This window comes from Raphanus sativus, chromosome 4 (assembly GCF_000801105.2).
Source record: "Raphanus sativus cultivar WK10039 chromosome 4, ASM80110v3, whole genome shotgun sequence".
NCBI classification, from domain to species: domain Eukaryota; kingdom Viridiplantae; phylum Streptophyta; class Magnoliopsida; order Brassicales; family Brassicaceae; genus Raphanus; species Raphanus sativus.
Window position 1 is genome coordinate 270688 of NC_079514.1, and position 18509 is coordinate 289196.

At 35.1% G+C, this 18509-nt stretch overlaps 3 protein-coding genes across 4 annotated transcripts; 2 read left to right on the forward strand and 1 right to left on the reverse strand.

Moving 5' to 3' along the window:
- Positions 1 to 147: 147 nt before the first annotated feature.
- On the reverse strand, positions 148 to 7574 carry LOC108854659 (kinesin-like protein KIN-7D, mitochondrial). Of its 2 annotated transcripts, XR_001949935.2 has the most exons (26): positions 6865 to 7574; positions 6668 to 6765; positions 6401 to 6490; positions 6256 to 6308; positions 5969 to 6034; positions 5844 to 5897; positions 5537 to 5596; positions 5273 to 5351; positions 5118 to 5185; positions 4932 to 4988; positions 4756 to 4860; positions 4272 to 4376; positions 4008 to 4115; positions 3780 to 3911; positions 3505 to 3687; positions 3054 to 3203; positions 2839 to 2976; positions 2569 to 2688; positions 2433 to 2483; positions 2279 to 2326; positions 1985 to 2134; positions 1103 to 1819; positions 875 to 1004; positions 689 to 790; positions 354 to 406; positions 148 to 273 (listed from the first exon to the last, which is right to left on the reverse strand). XR_001949935.2 is itself a non-coding variant. In XM_018628272.2 (25 exons), the coding sequence occupies exons 1-24, from the start codon at positions 7176 to 7178 to the stop codon at positions 705 to 707; spliced, it is 3162 nt and encodes a 1053-aa protein (XP_018483774.1). In that variant the 5' UTR covers positions 7179 to 7574; the 3' UTR covers positions 148 to 406; positions 689 to 704. The 2 variants fall into 2 exon arrangements, 1 of the variants encoding a protein (XP_018483774.1); XM_018628272.2 differs by having other exon boundaries at positions 148 to 406.
- Positions 7575 to 13498: 5924 nt separating this feature from the next.
- LOC108849866 (uncharacterized) lies at positions 13499 to 15011 on the forward strand. The gene is made up of 3 exons (XM_018623480.2): positions 13499 to 14119; positions 14367 to 14585; positions 14696 to 15011. The coding sequence occupies exons 1-3, from the start codon at positions 13526 to 13528 to the stop codon at positions 14762 to 14764; spliced, it is 882 nt and encodes a 293-aa protein (XP_018478982.1). The 5' UTR covers positions 13499 to 13525; the 3' UTR covers positions 14765 to 15011.
- A 197-nt stretch (positions 15012 to 15208) lies between these two features.
- On the forward strand, positions 15209 to 16177 carry LOC108852560 (uncharacterized). The gene is made up of 2 exons (XM_018626063.2): positions 15209 to 15699; positions 15792 to 16177. Exons 1-2 carry the CDS (start codon positions 15281 to 15283, stop codon positions 16078 to 16080), a joined length of 708 nt encoding a protein of 235 aa, XP_018481565.1. The 5' UTR covers positions 15209 to 15280; the 3' UTR covers positions 16081 to 16177.
- The last annotated feature ends 2332 nt before the right edge of the window (positions 16178 to 18509 follow it).

Sequence of the window (18509 nt, forward strand, 5' to 3'; positions counted from 1 at the left end):
AAATAAAAACAAGTGTAAAATGTTTTAGTAATTTGATTTTTGTGGAACAACCAGTAATTTCAAAGGTAAGAGACAATTTAGACTAACGTCCAACTCAATCGGATGGTCAACAATATAACAAGTAATTTGGTTTTGTGGAAAAACCAGTAATTTCAAAGGGATGACACCAAGATTAGATTGATCCAGGAACCCGGTGTGGAACAACACATTGAAACCCTTTGAACAAATGGGAGTATGCAGTTCTGGTGATATGCAAAAGAACCTCTCCCCCTCCTTTTAGTGACAAATATAAATATAAGCACAGACATTACATACAAAAGAGCCAAAACTAGTTTTTAAAAAAAATTCACAACCTGTTCTTTTCTTAAAATATCTAGCAACAGGCTTCACCCAGAGTTCTTGACACCTGCAACATCATCCAACTTGATCAATAGTTGCATCTTTTGTACTTTATTACATAAAAAGATATCAAAACATTCAAAACAGATGTCAGTGAGACCATTACCAAATATCTAAACTTAATAGCTTAAATCGGTTAAACTCGGCTTTTAGATATCTATATTGAAGAAACCAAACCGAAACTCGACCGAGCTAGATTTTTAGTTTCAGCTACATTTTCTATAACGAAAAAAGAACCCAAAATGGAATGCAACACAAGTACATTTTGCATTCACTTGCAAAAAGGTACCTTTGATTTGCCTTGGTCACGACGGAAACGCAAAGAGCCGATCAGAGATCTTTGTGCGGCAGATTGGGCATTCAGAGCAAGCGAGGGAACAGGATTTACATACTGTAATATGAAGGAATCATCTTCTTTACTTAGAAACTTTTTATTTATTTTTTTAAGAGAGGAGGTTCCATGGAGATGACTTACAGCAGAAATGGCGGCAAGGGAGTAGAATTGCTGCCGTGGGAGACTCGAAACACACTTTACAAATGTGAGAGTTTGCGTCTCCATTCGCTTGAGACCTCATCTCCTTCTCTTTCATTTCTTGCATTCGTGCCTGTCTCATTGTTACAAAAAAAACCTTGTTAAATATATGTGACGGAAATACTTTTTCACAGGTAAACAATTGTATAAAGCCTATCTCGTTCGATTTACCTTGAGACGAGCAACAAGAGGTTCCTCTTTTGGTGTCTCTTCGGTTTTAGCTACCACTACTTCAGGTTGTCTCGGTGCACTCGAGACTTGTCTCTCTTTCAGAATCATGTTGCTTTGATTCTTCTCTACTTCCCTTGCTGGGTCACTGGCAGTTCCATTGACTACAGATGATGCACCACTGTCTTTCTTCAACTTGGCAACAAGTACCCACATGTTTGCCAAATCATTTTCTAGGGCTTCCTCTCTTCTCTTTGCTTCTTCTGCCTTTTTCCTGTATTCTTCTTCTATGAAATCTTTCTCTGCCAGTGCTGACTCAAGCACCGCCTCTCGCTGTTTCCTTGCTTTCAACTCCATTTTCAGATCTTCCAGGTCGAGACTCCTTGAGTGAAACTCATCTCCACTTGACCTACCTGAAGAGAGCCTTCCCTTTCTTCCTGACCTTGCCCCGTCGTTATACTTGTGATTATTAACGCCGTTCATGGGGTTACGCGTCTGAGCCAAGTCTCTTGCAGCTCCTAATTCTTTCTCGAGCTTTGTGTTTTGTAGTGAAAGTTTTGTTACTTCACTAGCCAGACTTTTCAGCTCAACAGCAGCAGCAGAGGCTAGTTCCTTAGCGTATGAAGCTTCTTCAGCTAGTTTTTGATTTTGTACTCGTAAACCACTGTTCTCTTCCACGATCTGAACATGTTCCAGCTTCAATTTCTCGTTCTTAATCTCCTAAAATAGAAGACATAAACGTCCATGTAAGAACAAGAGACAAAGTTAATGTAACTATAAACAGAAGATCAAATTTCCAATAGATGTATTGTCTACGTTAAGTGATATTTATCACGCAGGTATTTACTGACATGCTTAGGAGAGAATGTATGTTTGTAGATTTACCTGCGACTGTATTTTCCTTTTTAGTTCATCTGCATACTCTCCAGATACCGTGTTACCGGAACAAGATGGAGCTGATTTCTCACTAGATACTGCTTTCAAACGTTGCTCAAGAAGGTTCACCTTTTCATGTAGTTCTTTGTTCTCGGTGCACTACATTGTTGGGAAAAGTGTGGTAAGAGGCAATTTTCACAGAACAATGTTGAAAGGATGAATGAGATGATAGTAAGCAAGAAGAACAGAGTAAAAAAGATGAGAACAATGCACAACTTTAAATGAGAAAAAATTGCTACCAACCTTCTTCTGTAGTTGTTCTTGAAGAATGCAATTATCTGCTGATTTGATCTGTGGAGGTAGAACAAAGTTAAACATATGGTTACTTTAAGGAGCCTTTTGATTTGGCTTTTAGAGTAACTAAGGCGCTATTTTCAGTAAAAGAAGAAATCTTCACCTCTAGCTCAAAGCTCTTCTCATTGCACTGGGTCATTAAACTCATAACTTTCTGAAAACAACAAAAGAACATAATATCTTAGCTGAAACGGTTCAAAGTCATTTTCACGCAGTAAAGGGATGTGGAGTTTGTATACCTGTTGCATCTCAACCAGTGATGCGTTGGCAATCGATGCTTCACCATTCTCAATTATTAGCTGTTCTAAAGCCCTCATTTGTCCTTGCTTTTCTTGAATCTCGCGTTCAAGATCTTGTATCTGTATGAATAATTTAGCAGGTTAGTTACTTAAGCAAGGTAAAATAGACTTCAGGTAGACAGTCGAATGCTATTTTAAAAAAATCACAAAAAAAATTATCTTTCAAACGTGTTTTCTGTGGCAGTACACAAATATCTAAAGTAACTTTACCTGAGTTTGTGAGTGTTCCGGATCATTTGCGGACTGGTCCACCAAACGCTTTAGAGTGCTCATACTGAAAGCTATTTCACCAGCAAGCATCTTAACTTGTTCAACCAGAAGGTCAATTTCATCTGGCGTCATGACACCCTATATGTACCCATTATCCCCCAACTATTAGATTCCATTTCTGACAATCAGTACAAGCTTTGGGGTAGTCTACTCACTTGCGTAAATTCTGCACCAGGCGAGTTCTCGCCATTCAACTTGCTGGAAGATCTACGGTGGTTAAAACCTAAAGAACCATCTGATACAAGAGCCAGGGTAGAAGATGGAGATCCCAAGTTATCATTATCCACGAGCAGAGAAGCGAATTTCTGAAAAGCAAAGAAAGAATAGAATGATTCATTGTGTGTTTGAAATAGCTTCTGAGATAAGGCAGTAACATGCAGCAGTAGAGTAAAAAAAAGTTAGAACGATAAGTTACTTGACCAGAAAAGATGCCTTCCTAAACAAAATATATACTTATTCAGAATAAATAAACAACAACAACTATTTCCAAAACTTATTCAATTGGCCCACCATATCATGGATAAAAGCACTTGAACTATATACCACTCTTAATTGGCAAGGATTTATCATTTTGGACATATCATTGGTTTTGATAAGACAACTTACCTCATCGTTTCCCGCCGAGAGACTGCGCTGGTGAGTGGGTACGTCACCCAAATATCCAGTTCTAGAATTCTTGGTAGATACGAGTATGAGCTTGGTAAGCTTTTGAATTCGGCTCATAAGAGCTGCTTTGGCTTCTTCTTCTTCCTCCAATCTTGATTGCATTTTCACTTGGCCTTCTTCCAACTGTTATAATATATAGATAGGTAGTTCAGTCACTGCCTTTGGAACACAGCAAAATGTATTCAGGATAGAAAATGGTCTGCGGAAGTCAGAACCTGTTGCTTTAAACTCATTAACTCTTCGTGACTGACACCAACAAGTATACCTCTTCTCAGCTGATCAAGTTCTAGTTTGAGAACTGAGATCTCTCTTTGATATTTCTTAATTAGCGACTTCTCATCTATAATCTGCTTTTAGGACATTAAAAATCATATTATTAAGCAGAAGTTCAAGCTTTTACCCTTGAGTAGAGCAAGGTACTTTATTGTAAAAATGCTAAGAACCTGATTGCGTGAAGCATAGATTTCTATGCTCTTTGCTCTGCTGGCGAATTTCAATGTATTATGAGTTTCCTCATTACTGCTTGACGCGGGAGTAATTGTACATATGAGCTAAAAAGGGAAAACAAAATACTGAATTAGTTTCTTTGTTGTTTTGGTGGATTAGCGTGACTGCACTGCTTAGTGCGTACCATAGATATATAGAAATGAAAATTCTCCGAAAGTCAACCATGGAAAACAATATAGTGAAAGACAGTATAGCCTTACCGAAACATGCCCATGGCCACTTAACGATGATTGCAGAAGACGAGTTAGCTTAGAGTCGCGATATGGAATGTGAGTTGCCTTACCCTCACTAAGTTTTCCAATGACCTTCATAAATAAAATCACAAGAATAATTAAAGTAAAACGCCGTTCCATCGCAAAGGTTTAAGTGACTAAAGATGCTACCAAAAAAATACAAAAAAAAAGACAGCATACTACTTCTCAGAAAGTCAAGCATCAAGAAACACTAGCACAGTAGATCATGAAAAACAGAAATGTACTGAAAATCCTAAGTGTATTCCCAGCAACTGTAAGTTCTGTTGTGATTCTTTAATGACACTAATGGGATGTAGAAGCTAATTAAGTTGTTCTTATTTAGCAAGTCCAGCATTATGCAGTAATAATGCTTTTGATTGGAATGACATCATTGCATATTAAGAAATAGATGATAAATGGAAGTACACCCAAATTAAGAAAAGAAACGTACAGTTCCAAGAGTTAGAAGACTCTTGTTGATATATGAACCTTCCTTCCTCCTCAATCCAGTTGTTTCAGTTTTGGAACTCTCGGATCCAGCCAAGTCAATCAAATTCTAGAAGATAAAGATATACAGTTAGAGCCCCTCTTCAAAAATGAATGATCTATAAACGAAGAAGCGCTTACGAGTTGAGAAAAAATAACTCCATCATATTCATCTCCAGTAGCACTACTTTCAATCATCTGCCAACATATACAAATTAGACTTAAAGCATGTAATAAAGACACTTGTAAGAGCAAGCAAACATCGTGCATAGACACTGAGAAGAGCAATAAGTTACACTATGAAAAGTTTGGAGCTTGAAGACATACCAGTGTAAATAAAGTGTGACTTCTGCTGCTCATCAAATTGAAATTATTTGAACCAACGTGGCGATGTTCTGTCATTAAAACAACAGCAACACTAAGGAGACGCAGAAGGGACAGAGTTCAGAACATCAAGACATGTGGACAAATTTTCTAATTACCTTCTCCAGCTGCAATGAAGGATAGTACGTGACCAGGAGACATAACAACTTCTTCCTTGATACCCTCAACATAAGTACCCTAGAAAGTACACTCTTTACTTACAAAATAATTCTTATAACAGGAAGGATGTAATGTGTGAATCATTATTTAAGGCAAATTCGTTCTAAATTATTCTATTTAGACCATAATGTTATAAAATTGCACGTGTGTGTGAGAGAGAGATGGAGAAAACTAAGCATTCTATCATGGTTAAGAAAGCAAACCTGGGAATCCTCTCTCACTCGTAAATTTTGGCCTGTTGGATCCAGTAAATCATTTATCACCTGATACAAAGACAATAATCAGATAAAACCGTAGACAGACGAAAGCAAAAAGGTGATGAGTCACCACGCAAAATTTTAATATATATTTTAATCAGCTTAATTTTCCAGTGATAAAGTATAAGAGCAGGAAAACAAATCCCAACCCTTTTTTTTTTGTCACGAAACAACAAACAAATCCCAACCTAAAAGTTTAATTTTCAGGGCTTATCGAGTTATATATCAAAGAAAGAAAGAAATCTCCACTAACCTCATTGTAGATTTCAAGGTATGAAACACGGAGCAGGAATTCCCTTCCAGGAGTCTGAGATGTAATGACGGAGGCAATTAGGGAACATGCATTCGTAAGGAGAAAAAGAAATGAAAACCACTTACATCCTGGATGATACTGAACACGTCTTTAATTGCAAGCGGTATGATTCCAGGAGATTCTTGATCACCCTATGCATATAGCAAAGCAATGGCAAAACAAAAAGAATATCAGATTTAATTCCACTTGGTTGGACAGAAATTTGCAATCCAACTGCTGAGGCAGGTACTAGCACGGCCAATCCTAATGAAGCCCTTAAAATTCCATTTCATATGAGTAATTCCAATTCATGGAATCATGAGCTATAATTTATGTCTTTGTATACTGAAGGAGAATCAAGTAACGAACTTACATGCATGGTATGGGTCTTTCCACTGCTTGTAACACCATATGCAAAAACAGTTCCTGTGAAATGCCAAAAGCTGAGTCAGAAGATTTGGAGCAAGCAATACTAACTTTTAGACCAAGTGGGTCAAAGCAGAAATAATGTTGCATACCGTTAACACCTTCCATGGCAGCCTTGACAACTGGTCTTGCGGCTACGTCATAAACGTCCATCGTATTTGCTTGTGGTCCAAATACTTTATCTGACATCCACAAATTTGGAGAAAACAAATATTCAGTCATCAATGTAATGGAAAAACTCTCGTCTAAAATCGACAAAATGGGAAGAATATTCACTCAACTCTATCAATAATCAATTAGTGGAATATGATCTTCCACACAAAAAAAAAGAAAGAAGAAAGTAGGAAGGCAAAATTTACCGAAAGCGTAAGCAGTGAGAGGATTGTACTCGTGCCTGACCATAGTATCGCCATCAGGGTACCAAGCAACTTCATCTCCTCTTTGATACTCTCTATCACTGCAAATTTACATCAAATTTCAGAATCCCAATAATTCCAACTTCAATAGATCTGGTATTAGGGAGATCAGATCAGATCTAGTATGTATATATAGATACCTCAAAGGTCGAAAACGAACGGTGACGGAAATACTATCCCGCTCAGAGCTGATAGTCTCCTCCACAGGCTCCCCGAGGAGCTCCTCTGACGGGTAAGGGACAGAGGAGGATCCAGTTCCGAAGCTTTCGGAGCCGATTGGACCATAGTCGGAGAAGGTGCGAGTGGGAGTCATAGATCGGGAGCCGATTCCGGCAGAAGAACGGGGAATGAGATGAGAAGAAGAAGTTGAAGTTGAAGCAGAAGAAGAGGGACTTGCTGGTCTGTTGTTAGAGAAGGGAGAGCTGCTCCTTGTTCGTGATGAGGATGTTGCCATCCACTGACCTACAAACTCCCTGGGGTGGGGAAGGTCAACTCCGGCGACTCGGTCCCGGAATCGGTGAGAAGAATCAATTCAATCTGAAGGAAGGGAAGGGAAGGGAAGGGAAGGGAAAGGAAGAATGTGTCAGTGGGAGCTCACATGGCTGGAGACATAATTAATCATTCTAACCTTCTCTCTCCTTCTCCTTCTTTCGTAGAGAGATAATGTGAGAGAATATAAGAGAGAGAGAGAGAGAGATTGTTTCGTCTTCTTTAAGCAAGTCGGTGCAGAGAGAGAGAGTAAAGAAGAAGATGGAATTGAGGAGATAGAGAGAGATCTCTTTCTCTCTTCTCCTTTCTGGGTGAATAAACGAGGAGGAGGTTGAAATTTCAGATTTTGAATTTTTTCTTTCTCTCTCTCTCTGTGCCTTTCCCAAATATACGATTTTTGTTTATTTAATTAATTGTGGTCGTTGAAAATAATTCAGGGGGAGGAGAACGACAAAACACACATTTGGGGAAGACAAAATTGAATAATTTTATTACTGTGAGTTGACGTGACATATTGAAGACCACCGTGTGACTGACCGACCAAGACTAGTGAAAAGAGCGCGCGCAGTTAGCAATGTTTTCAAAACTACTAGTTCAAGCCACGAGACGAGCGGGAGTAACAATTGGCTTCACCATATACAGTACTCTTCCCCCTTTTTACCCTTTTATTTCTGCATATGATTTGAGCAACGCCTTAAATAATCATTTTTAAAAAATCGCAGTTGCTATAGGAAAAATAAGTATTTGATTGTACAAAATAAGAAAAATAAGTTAATTGTTTAAAGAGTAATTGCATCATATATACACAGAATAAATATTAATTAGCTATGTGGTATATGTACTGTTTTTATTTTAAATATACCTGTCATACCCTTAAGTCTATATGCGTCCCTCTCTCCCCTCTCTCACCAACGCCATAAACGACGAAATCTAGATCACATTCCTCTTCTAGCTCTGCTTCTTCTCCCGTTTCTTTCCAATAAAATTATAAAACTGAATGTATTTTCTTCTCCTAAAATAGTATAAGTGAGAAATTATTCTTAAGGAAAACAAAAACATGAATAATAGTTATTTCTTTTTTATCAGAAACTCTTAGTTGTCAAGAGGGATTGTAATTACAAGTAGTACAACCAAACTAAAAATCACTTCTCTTTACTCTTTTTTTGTTCTCTCCTTTTCCTCAGATTCATCTCCTTTACAATCGTTCTATTAATATAGAAGCCAAATCACAGTGTCCGGCTTTGAAAGAGAGTAAGTTATATGCCGTAAGCTTTTTTTCTTTCCTAAGATTTGTCATTTCGGTGTTTGGATGGAGATCTTCCAGCATCGGTGACTGTTATTACAGAGGTCTGCGACTCACCTTTTCCCTTCGGAACCTGAGCGACGTGACGGAACAGATGCGACTCAGTATTGTTGGTGGCCTTTCTCTCTATATCGGTGGAGACTCTGGTCTGGCGGTACCCTATGAGCGCTCCGGCGTTCTGGTGGCTCGTCGGCGTTGGTTGTCACTGTTAGAGGGTGATGTCGACGCCGTCAGACTCTGCTGTTAGTCATGGGGGTGTTAGGGTTTGTCCCGATTGATGTGAGATCTTAGTTTTTCGATGGCGGCTTTTCGGATTGATGATCGACGGATTGATGAGGTGAGAGACGTGTAGAGGACAATGCAGTAACTTCTCACTCTTTCATTTAACCGGATACCTAATTAAAAAGTTTTTTGACTGGATTCCTAATTATCTTTTGTTTCTTGTATTTCCACCTAAATGACTCTTGTTTAAATCAACAAATCGACTTTTATTTATGTTTACTTTAAATCTTGTATAAATAAAAATAGTAAAAGCTAATTGTCCTTTCAAATGACATTTATGTAACTACAAAGAAAAACTATATTATCCGTAGCGTAGGAACATGCAAAAACTTGAAAAATGCGACACAATCATACACTAAGACTGATCTGCCTTCACCCGGATACATTGCATTGTAAACTACGTAACAACCATTTTCTGTATATTTTATTTCTTAGAACCACACACACAAAAAATAAATAAACTATAGGAGCTTGGACCAGAGATGAGAGTGAACGGAGACGCGAGAATCATTGGACGGTGAGGAAAAAGGAGGATTAGATTTTGAACGCACATGTGATCGCTGCTCCTTTCGTCTGTTCTGGTGAAAGCTTTACACGTAGACACTAACACACCAATCAAACCAACTAAGACAGATCACCATTGTAAATATTAATCAATTAACTCCAAAAAAAAAAAATCTTTTAGCATCTAACGCTAATTGACATACCAACAACAAACATCATTAAACAAGATACATAACGTTTAGCCACTGTGATCTTTAAAACAATCTGTTTCGTTTCATTTATTTTAGTAATGAAATAAAAATCGAGCTAGTCTAGTCTCTTTCGGTCGAGTATTCATTATTTCATTCACATAATGCTTAAGCGGTGCATGTGGAATCTTGTGTCTTCCTTAGATGATAACTAGATTTTGACCCGCGCTTCGAAAGCGCGGGTATTATTTTTTAATTTTATGAAATATATTATTTGTTTGTAGATATTGAATGTATTTATCTTAGTGAAATTTTTTTTATAATAAATTTGACACATAGATTGTGTATGGTAAACTGTGTGCTTCTCTGGCTTTGTTTTATTCCATTTTCAATCAACATATTTATTTGACTTGTTGTTAAAATAAATGATTTTAGAACGCAACTGTACAATACTTTTACATTGATATTTTGTTTAAACAATGTGACTTATTACTATATTAATTAAATATTTACATTGTAATTAAAACTAAATTTTGACTTGCACGCCCGTGTGGATGTATATTTCAAAAATATATTGCTATTTATTTTTTATGTCAATATCAAAGCTGGATAAAAATTCAAATCCGAAGAACCGAACCGATCACGATCCGAAAGAGTAATACCAAACCCGAACCAAAATTGATTAAATATCCAAATTATTCAAAATTTTGATATTTAGACAACTGAAACCATAACCAATTCGAACCAAAGTATTTTAAATATCAAAATGTATCCGAAAAATATTTATACACTTATATATATTAGTTATTTTTAGTTTTAATGTATATTAAAAACACCCATAACATATATGATATTTTTAGGTTGGTTTAAATATTTAAAAATATATAAAATAGTCAAATATAAATATCTAATATAGTGAAGGTACACTCAAAACACCAAAAATGGGTTATCTGAACCAGAAGTGAACCCGCAAAGATATGAATATAATTCGAACTTAAATTTAGAAATATCTGAATGGGGCTGAAATCTTTGATCTCAGAAATCCAAAACCCAAGCAGATCTGAAACGAACCCGAATAGATACATGAACGCCCAACCCTAGTCATAATTCGAACTTAAATTTAGAAATATATGAATGGGGCTGAAATCTTTGACCCTGGAAACCCGAAACTCAAACATATCCTAAACGAACCAGAATGGATACTTGAACGCCCAATCCTAGTCACTATTATGTATCATATATATGTCAACATATAATTAATTGTATTGGTCCATCATATAAATAATAGAATAGCCCTTCGACGTCAGAAAAAAAAAATTGGTCCATCATATAAATAATCATATAAGTAATAGTATTTTATATGTACAATCTTATAAATAATCATATATATTATATTCTTACAGTTTAATGTGAAATATAAAATCATAATTTAAATTGGTATATAAAATTAATCTTTCTGTTGTATATTTCTTATATATATATATTGAAAACATTTTTTAATAATGGTTATTGGAATATATTTTAGTAAAAATAAATTTTTGAATATGTGCATATTTTAAATCAATTTTTGATATAAATCAACTTTAAATTATTATTTTGATTTGAAATATGTATATAAAATTTAAATTTTATTTTATGATTATTTTAGACAAAACAATGTTTTTAGGTAATTAGATTAGTCCATTTTGTATATTTTTAAACTGATATAATGGATTTCAAACTTTTATTAATAACATAAGCCATTATTTTCTTCTTCTTGACATAATTTTATCCATGTTTCAAAGTTTCAATTTTTTGCATTAGTTTTCTATGAATTATTATTAATTTTATCATATATTTTTTTGAAACTTGAACTCTTGAAATTTTTATATTTGACTAAGCTAAATAAAGTAATAATACTGTTTTTAAAAATTGTTTTATATAATATACTATTTATATTTCAGTTTATGTTTTTATTTTCACCATAAAAAATTATAAATAAAAAGAATTGTAAATATAGTGACAGAATTGTAAATAAAAAAAAAATAGAAAAAAGGTTGTTTAATTTCTTATAAAAACAATGGCTAAATGTTTAAATGAAAAGAAGTATTAAATATGTTATTCATGTTTCTAAGCAATTCTCATTTATTATTAATTTATTGAAAATACAATGGCTAAATGTGTAAATAAAAAAAAGTACACATCTCTACTATCCATGTTGCCAAACATATCTCATTTATTCTACTATCATTGTTTCCAAACATCTCCAATTTGTACTTCAACTTTAATAATATAGATAGTTACTATTATTAAAAACTCTTAATTATCACCGTAAGATCAATTAATAATTGGAAGTTGTCATGGTCTCTTGTGAACACGTAAATTAGGATAGTAGTTATCATGAATCGAATTGGATAGAGTATTTGTAAATGAAAATGACATGGAGATTTGTAAAAAATGTATTGAATTGAATACAGAAATGCGATAAATACAGAGTGCCTGCTTGTGAAAGCGTAAGTAGTTGTCATAAGATCTCTCACTCACCCTTTTTTGAGCTTCATTGCACAGCTGGTTCACGTGGATGCTTTTCCATTCTCACGTGCCATGTGGTGTGGTCTTTAAATTCCCTTGATATATATGTCGTAAAGGAAAAGCAAACAAATCACTTGGTGGTTGTTAGTAAAAGCAAGAAGGAAAGAAAAACTGGTGACAAACAAGAGAGAGATTCTAGATCTCCGACGTTCGGCCGGCGCATGAGCGTCCGTGCCGACGCTGGAGTCCCTTTTCGTTCTATTGGTTTGTTCTCTTTGGATCCCTCTTCATAGAGCTGACAGCGGAGGCCTTGTCTGAGCTCTGGTTCCGTCTCCATCTCTGTCGGTGGCTTCGGGTATGGAGCAACGACGCGTCCGTCGGAAGGTTTCAGTGGAGAGGGAGCGGTCAGTTTCGTCAAGCAGTGTGTTCTCCGGGTGGTGGAGGCTTCTTCAGATCCACAAACGCCGGTTCAAGCTTCCGGGAAGAAGATCTCCCTCAGATCTGTTTTCGCCGGCTTTGGTCTTCGGAGTGCGGAGGCTACTACAGATCCGCGCTGCCGCTCAGGAACCTGGGTCTTTTGGGTTAGGTTCGTTCTGTCGGTTTTAGTTTGGTGAGTTTGCGGTTAGGCGGAAGGAGTCACTCCGGTAGACGAGAAATCTCCGGTAAGATGACGAATCCGTGGAAAAGGTGTTGGCTTCTGGGAGTGCGTGTCAAGGGTTTCAAGTGTTACAAAGTCGATGAAGATATCGAGGTTTCGATTGATCTAATCGGCGTGATGACAGCACGGTGAAGAGATGTAATGGTTTCGGGTGGAGGCTCCGGCGTTTTTCCGAGCTCCGACGAACGGGTGTTGTGTAAGTGTTGATTCCGGCGACGGTGAGACTGAAGCGGTCGAGTTGAGGAGATGAAGACGGGTGTCGCGTTCTTGGTGCAGATCTCCCCACGTGGTGAGCCACCTCCTCGATGTGCTTCCTGGTCTGGGTCGGGCGGGTTTCAAGGTTGGGCCGTGGGCCCGTTTTTAGATTCTCTTTGAGCTGCTAGGGCTTTGGGCTTGTTGCCCTTTTCTTAGTGTAGCCCGTTGGCTTTTGGGTTTTGTAGCGGTTTTTAGTGTAACTGGGTTTCGGCCGTTTGTTTGAGCTTGGCCCGTTTATTTAATATAATCTATTGACGGCAAAAAAAAAAAAAAAAACTGGTGTTAAGTAGAAATTACTTAGGGTAAAGAAAGATAATACCTCCTTATATAGTTATATACATATTTTAAATCGTTACATTCTCTGGTTTGTCAAAGTTTCTGCTGACAAGAAAAAAGATAAGATAACTTTTACCAAAAAAAAAAAGAAGAAAAAAGATAATTGTGAATGTCATTTAATATTGGTCAGAATTGGGCCTAATATGGGTCATTATACAACAACCACGGAGCAATCTGAACAGAAGGTGTGCCAAAGGCCCAAAGCCTTATGTTAGTAACAACTGTAAATTCTTTAAATACGGCGGGGGGGTCGGGGCGTCAGCTAAACTACACAGATGGGGAGCGTAAGAATACCACCACCGTCTTCTTCATCGACACATCTTATCCACAACCTTCTCCGACATCCCGAACCACCGTCTTCCTTCGGTGTCTTCATCAGACCCTTTCGCTTCTCCGCTATAACATGTCAATCCAGCCGCGGTAACAAGCCTCGCTTTCAATCAATCTCTTCAAAGCTTCCGCTTCCTTTCCACTCTACTTCTTCTTCTTCTTCACTCGTAGCGAAATCCTTCTCTGCCATCGATGAGCCGGACCTCCTCGGAGAAGAAGATGAGAGCGAGGAAGACGATTACAACGAAGAAAAAGACGAAGAAGAAGAGCTGGACAGTGGAATGGTATCCGCGAGAGGAAGTGAGGAGGACTACGAGGAAGGTTTAGGAGAGAAGGAGGAGGAGGATAAGATAGAGAAGATGAAGAAGAAGACTCGGGGCTCGGGTTTGAAGTTGACTATTAAGGAGAAGAAGGAACTTGCTTCATACGCCCATAGTCTTGGTGACAAATTGAAATGTCAACTCGTCGGCAAATCTGGCGTTACTGATTCAGTCGTTTTCTCATTCCTCGAGACTCTCGAGAAGAACGAGCTCTTAAAGGTATCACCTTTTCTCAAAGAGCCTATTCTCTCTGTCTGAAATCACCAAAACTTTGAGACTTGGAGTTTAGGTTCATGTGTTGATCTTGATTCTTTTGTTTTTTTTTTTTTTTGAAGAAAGATTCTTTTGTATTACCCTATGTTTTTTAGAGGAATCTTGTTGTTTGTTTGGTTGATATATGAAAACTAGGCTTGAGAGCCTCTCTTTTAGCTTTTAATTCTTCTTTTTTTTATATTGGGAAGTACAGGTGAAGATACGCAAGACGTCTCCACAGGAGATGGAGGACGCTGTTATGCATTTGGAGGAAGCCACTGGTTCTGTTGCTGTTGGCCAAATTGGGAGGACTGTGATATTGTACCGGCCTAGTCCCACCAAAATGAAGGCAGAGGAGAAGAAGAAAGAAGTTGAGAGATTGTTGATTAGAAGGAGACAGAAGTTCTCAAACTCGCGACCCACTAGACCTTTTGTAAGTAGTAACCCTCTGAGAGATATGGCTGTCTCTAATATGTATATGTGGGTTTTTAATTTCTTAAGGATCATTCAATCTCTTATTTCTTTTGTTGTTGGTCATTACAGAGGAGAGAGTATTCAGAGAGACCTGATGGACGTGGACGCAGAGGAGGAAGTAGAATTGCAACGCCTTGATTTATTGTTATTATTAATTTGCGCGGTTTGTTTTTTTATTATCACATCACCTAAGAAGACCAGTTCTTTGCTTTTTATATGCATTTTCTTCAAAAAAATACAATCTCGTCGATCTGTACACCAAACCCTCCATTGCTGGGAAGCTGTAACCATTTGTGGCCATGAAATGACGGGAAGAGTTAAAGACAATCTTAACTCTTAACTATTATTCTAATGAGATCAATAATGCATTCTTCCATTTCTATCTCTCATCATTCTCTACAGCTTTTTTTTTTTTTTTGAAAGTTTTCTGCATTAGAATATAATTCACTGTAGTTGTGCGATAATAATCTTAGAAATGTTGTAAATTTTGAAAATATTTACCCAATATTAATTTTCGATACTGTTAAGATATTTTCTAGATACGATACGAATAAATCTCCTGGTGGGTTACACCATAGATATAGATATTTTTATATAGGATGGATTAAATCAAAAACCCTCTCTCTAATCATTTTTTTTTTTTGCTTTCTCCTCATGAAAAACAAAAGCTTAAACACAATGAGCTCACAAACATTCGAATATCAGCTCAAATCAATGTGTCCCAATATTACACCAGAAGAGGTAGCACGACGGAAAAAGAACGAGGAAGCAGGCGCCATCATCGCCTTCTTTGCTATCATATGTTTCCTCATATTATTCCCTGTCGTTTTCTATTTATTACCAGAAGACCGTCCTCATTTCGAGATCAAAATAGTTTCTATGGATTTCACGGCCGAGCCTAATAATAAGAGTAGCACACAACAAAGTCATTATATTCCTCTAGTTAGTGCTAGATGGGATTTATTGATAAGAGTCCCTGGAGAACTTGTTGGTAATGATATATGTCTTCAAGGAAGCCTCCAAGCTTCTTTCCTTTACAAGAATGTCTCTCTTGTTACTTCCTCTATCCAAAGGTTACTAATAATGATTTTCTTATTGTTTGAAACCGTGTTTGATATTTTTTTTTAACTGATCTTTGTATTTTATGGGGATGTATGTTTTGTAGTTACAACGAACTCGAACTAGGCACGCCTCAGCTTCTTAGCGTTTCTGCGGTTGCTACTGGAGAAGATTTGAGCGGCGCGATTGGTAAAGAGATTATGGAGTCTATCAAAGAGAGGAATGAAGTTCAGTTTGGATCGCGGTTGTCTCTTACTGATTGTAGAGAGGAGACAAAGAAAGGAACGGTGAGCTATGAATGCGATGAAGCCAAGTTGCGGTTTGATCATCTAGGTTCTGATCAGATTAAGGCCACTGCGCTTGGAGACCACCCTACCTGCATCATTAAAGAATAGCAAGTTTGTATCAAGCACCTGGCTGCGTTTGTGGACCACCGTACCTTGTTAGTCCTTTATCTTTAGTTATGCGTAATTGGTGTTGGGTTTTCGTTAATAGATAAGTTTGCTGGCAAAAAATTCGTTTAATAAAATCATAAAATACTTTTCTTGTTTAATAAAATCATAAATTACTTTCTTTTAAAGACGAGTACTAAGTTTGTTTGATTTTAAATTATTAAGTTTGTTTATTTTTATTTGATTTATCATAGGAAATACTAAAGAGTATTAGAGAAAAAAATTGTATAAAAAAGAAATTAGTCTAATAGGATATAGTTATCAGTTTTTGGCCTAAAAACAAATTTCCCGGCAAACTTTATATAGTACTAATTATAAGTTTTAAAAATGTTTTAAATAAAAATAAATAACCAAGATAAAGAATATATATATATAGATTTTAACTTATAATTAAGTAAACTTTTTATTAAGGGCAAATCTCTAAAATAACATTTTTAAGTTTTTGTCAAAAAATAGCACTCAGAAAATAAAATGACCAAAATAGTACTTTTTCTTTTGAAAATTTTAATATTTATTTTTTATTTTTAAATATTTGAACACATTACTAAAACCCGACCCCTTAACTATAACCCTAAGTCGTAAACTAATTAACCCAAGGGTTATAAATGCATATTTACCCTTCGATAAAACTTATTTTAGTCATTTTCCTTTTTGTGATGTTATTTCTGTGACAAAAACTTGGTTTGGTGCTATTTTTGTCTTTTTCTGTTTTATTAATCTTACTAATATCCTATATAAAATTCCAATATACATAACACACATTATTCCAATTAGTTTTAAATTTTCATTTGTTTATATTTCTATAATAAGTTCCAGTGTATATCATATTTATTTATTTTTAAAATATAAATATAAATATACAAATTAAATTAATATTATAAGAAAAATACGGGCATAGCCCGGAAAAACCCCTAGTATTATTTAAAAGTCAGTTTCATATGTTTAGTTTAATTCCTTGATGAATTAAAATATTATTTTAATCACTATTATGACTTTTTATTAAGTAATTCTTTATTTAGATTTTTAGTTTAGTTTAATTTTTATATTTACCAAATAAAATATATAATATAAAGGAAACATTTATAAAATTTAAAAATGAAAATATATGCATATGTATATAATTCGATTCATTGAAAAGGAAAGTTCACAAAAATAGTAATATTTCCTTTAAATCATAGTTTAAATAACATAAAATATACTTTCAAAGTAATAAAAATATTTTCTTTATATCTATGTTTGTTTTAGATGAAAAGAAAAATGTTTTGTATATAATGTGATTTCATTAAAATATTTCTCAAATATAGTCTTAATATTAAGTAAATATTTTTCCTTTAAACCATAATTTTAAAAATATAAAATATATATTTCGAAAGTAATAGAAATATTTTGTTTATATCTAACAATTTTCTTAGGTGATTACATAAAGTAATTAAATAATAAACTGATATATGTTTAACTGACTAAAAAGTTTATTGTTAGTATTATTGAAATGTTTTATTCTCATAATCTTAAATTGACTATAAATATCTTAAAATTACAGCAAAAAAAATAGATTTATAAATTATATTTTATTTATATACAATGATTTCTTAAAAATAATTACAGAAAAATATGTAGGTTCAAGAAAAATATGGTATTTTAAAAAAGCACAATTTGATGTGGGAAGTTAAAAACAGAGACACATCAACACATTTCTGCGATTTCTTCGTAATATTAATACAAAGTACTTTAAAAACTAGAGTAAGTAATTACCTCTCTGAACCTAGGACATATGGACTTACATAGTATGTAGCACCAAAGATACAATCTAGATACAATACTCAGAAATTGTTTTCTTTATTCATCTTTTCAATATAATTATTTAACGGTTTGATACCAACGAATCATGCTCTATATTTGCATATATTCATTTGTTTATCTATCTAATCTATTAAAACTGAAGTACATTTAATACTTAACCCTGATTTTGACACAAAAATTATCATTTTATGCCATTACTTTAAAACACAACAGTTTTATTGACCTCAACACTATCAATTTCGGCAAGCCCATTAACAATATAATAATTAATAATAGTTACTAACCGAAAAATCTGATTATATCATATTATTTAAAACAATTTAAAATACTTTATAGTTTGAATATTAGTTGAACGATGACACTTTTTTTTTAGAACAACGAACGATGACACTATCAATCATGTATATTATAATATAACACAATCTAAGTCCATATGCACATATTGAATATATTTAAAGCATACGAGAAATCTATGTGTATGTTTGTTTTAAATCCATATGCAAATATTGATTATATATTTATATGACGTTGAGCACCATATATTTAAAATAATATGTAGAACTATTTTACTA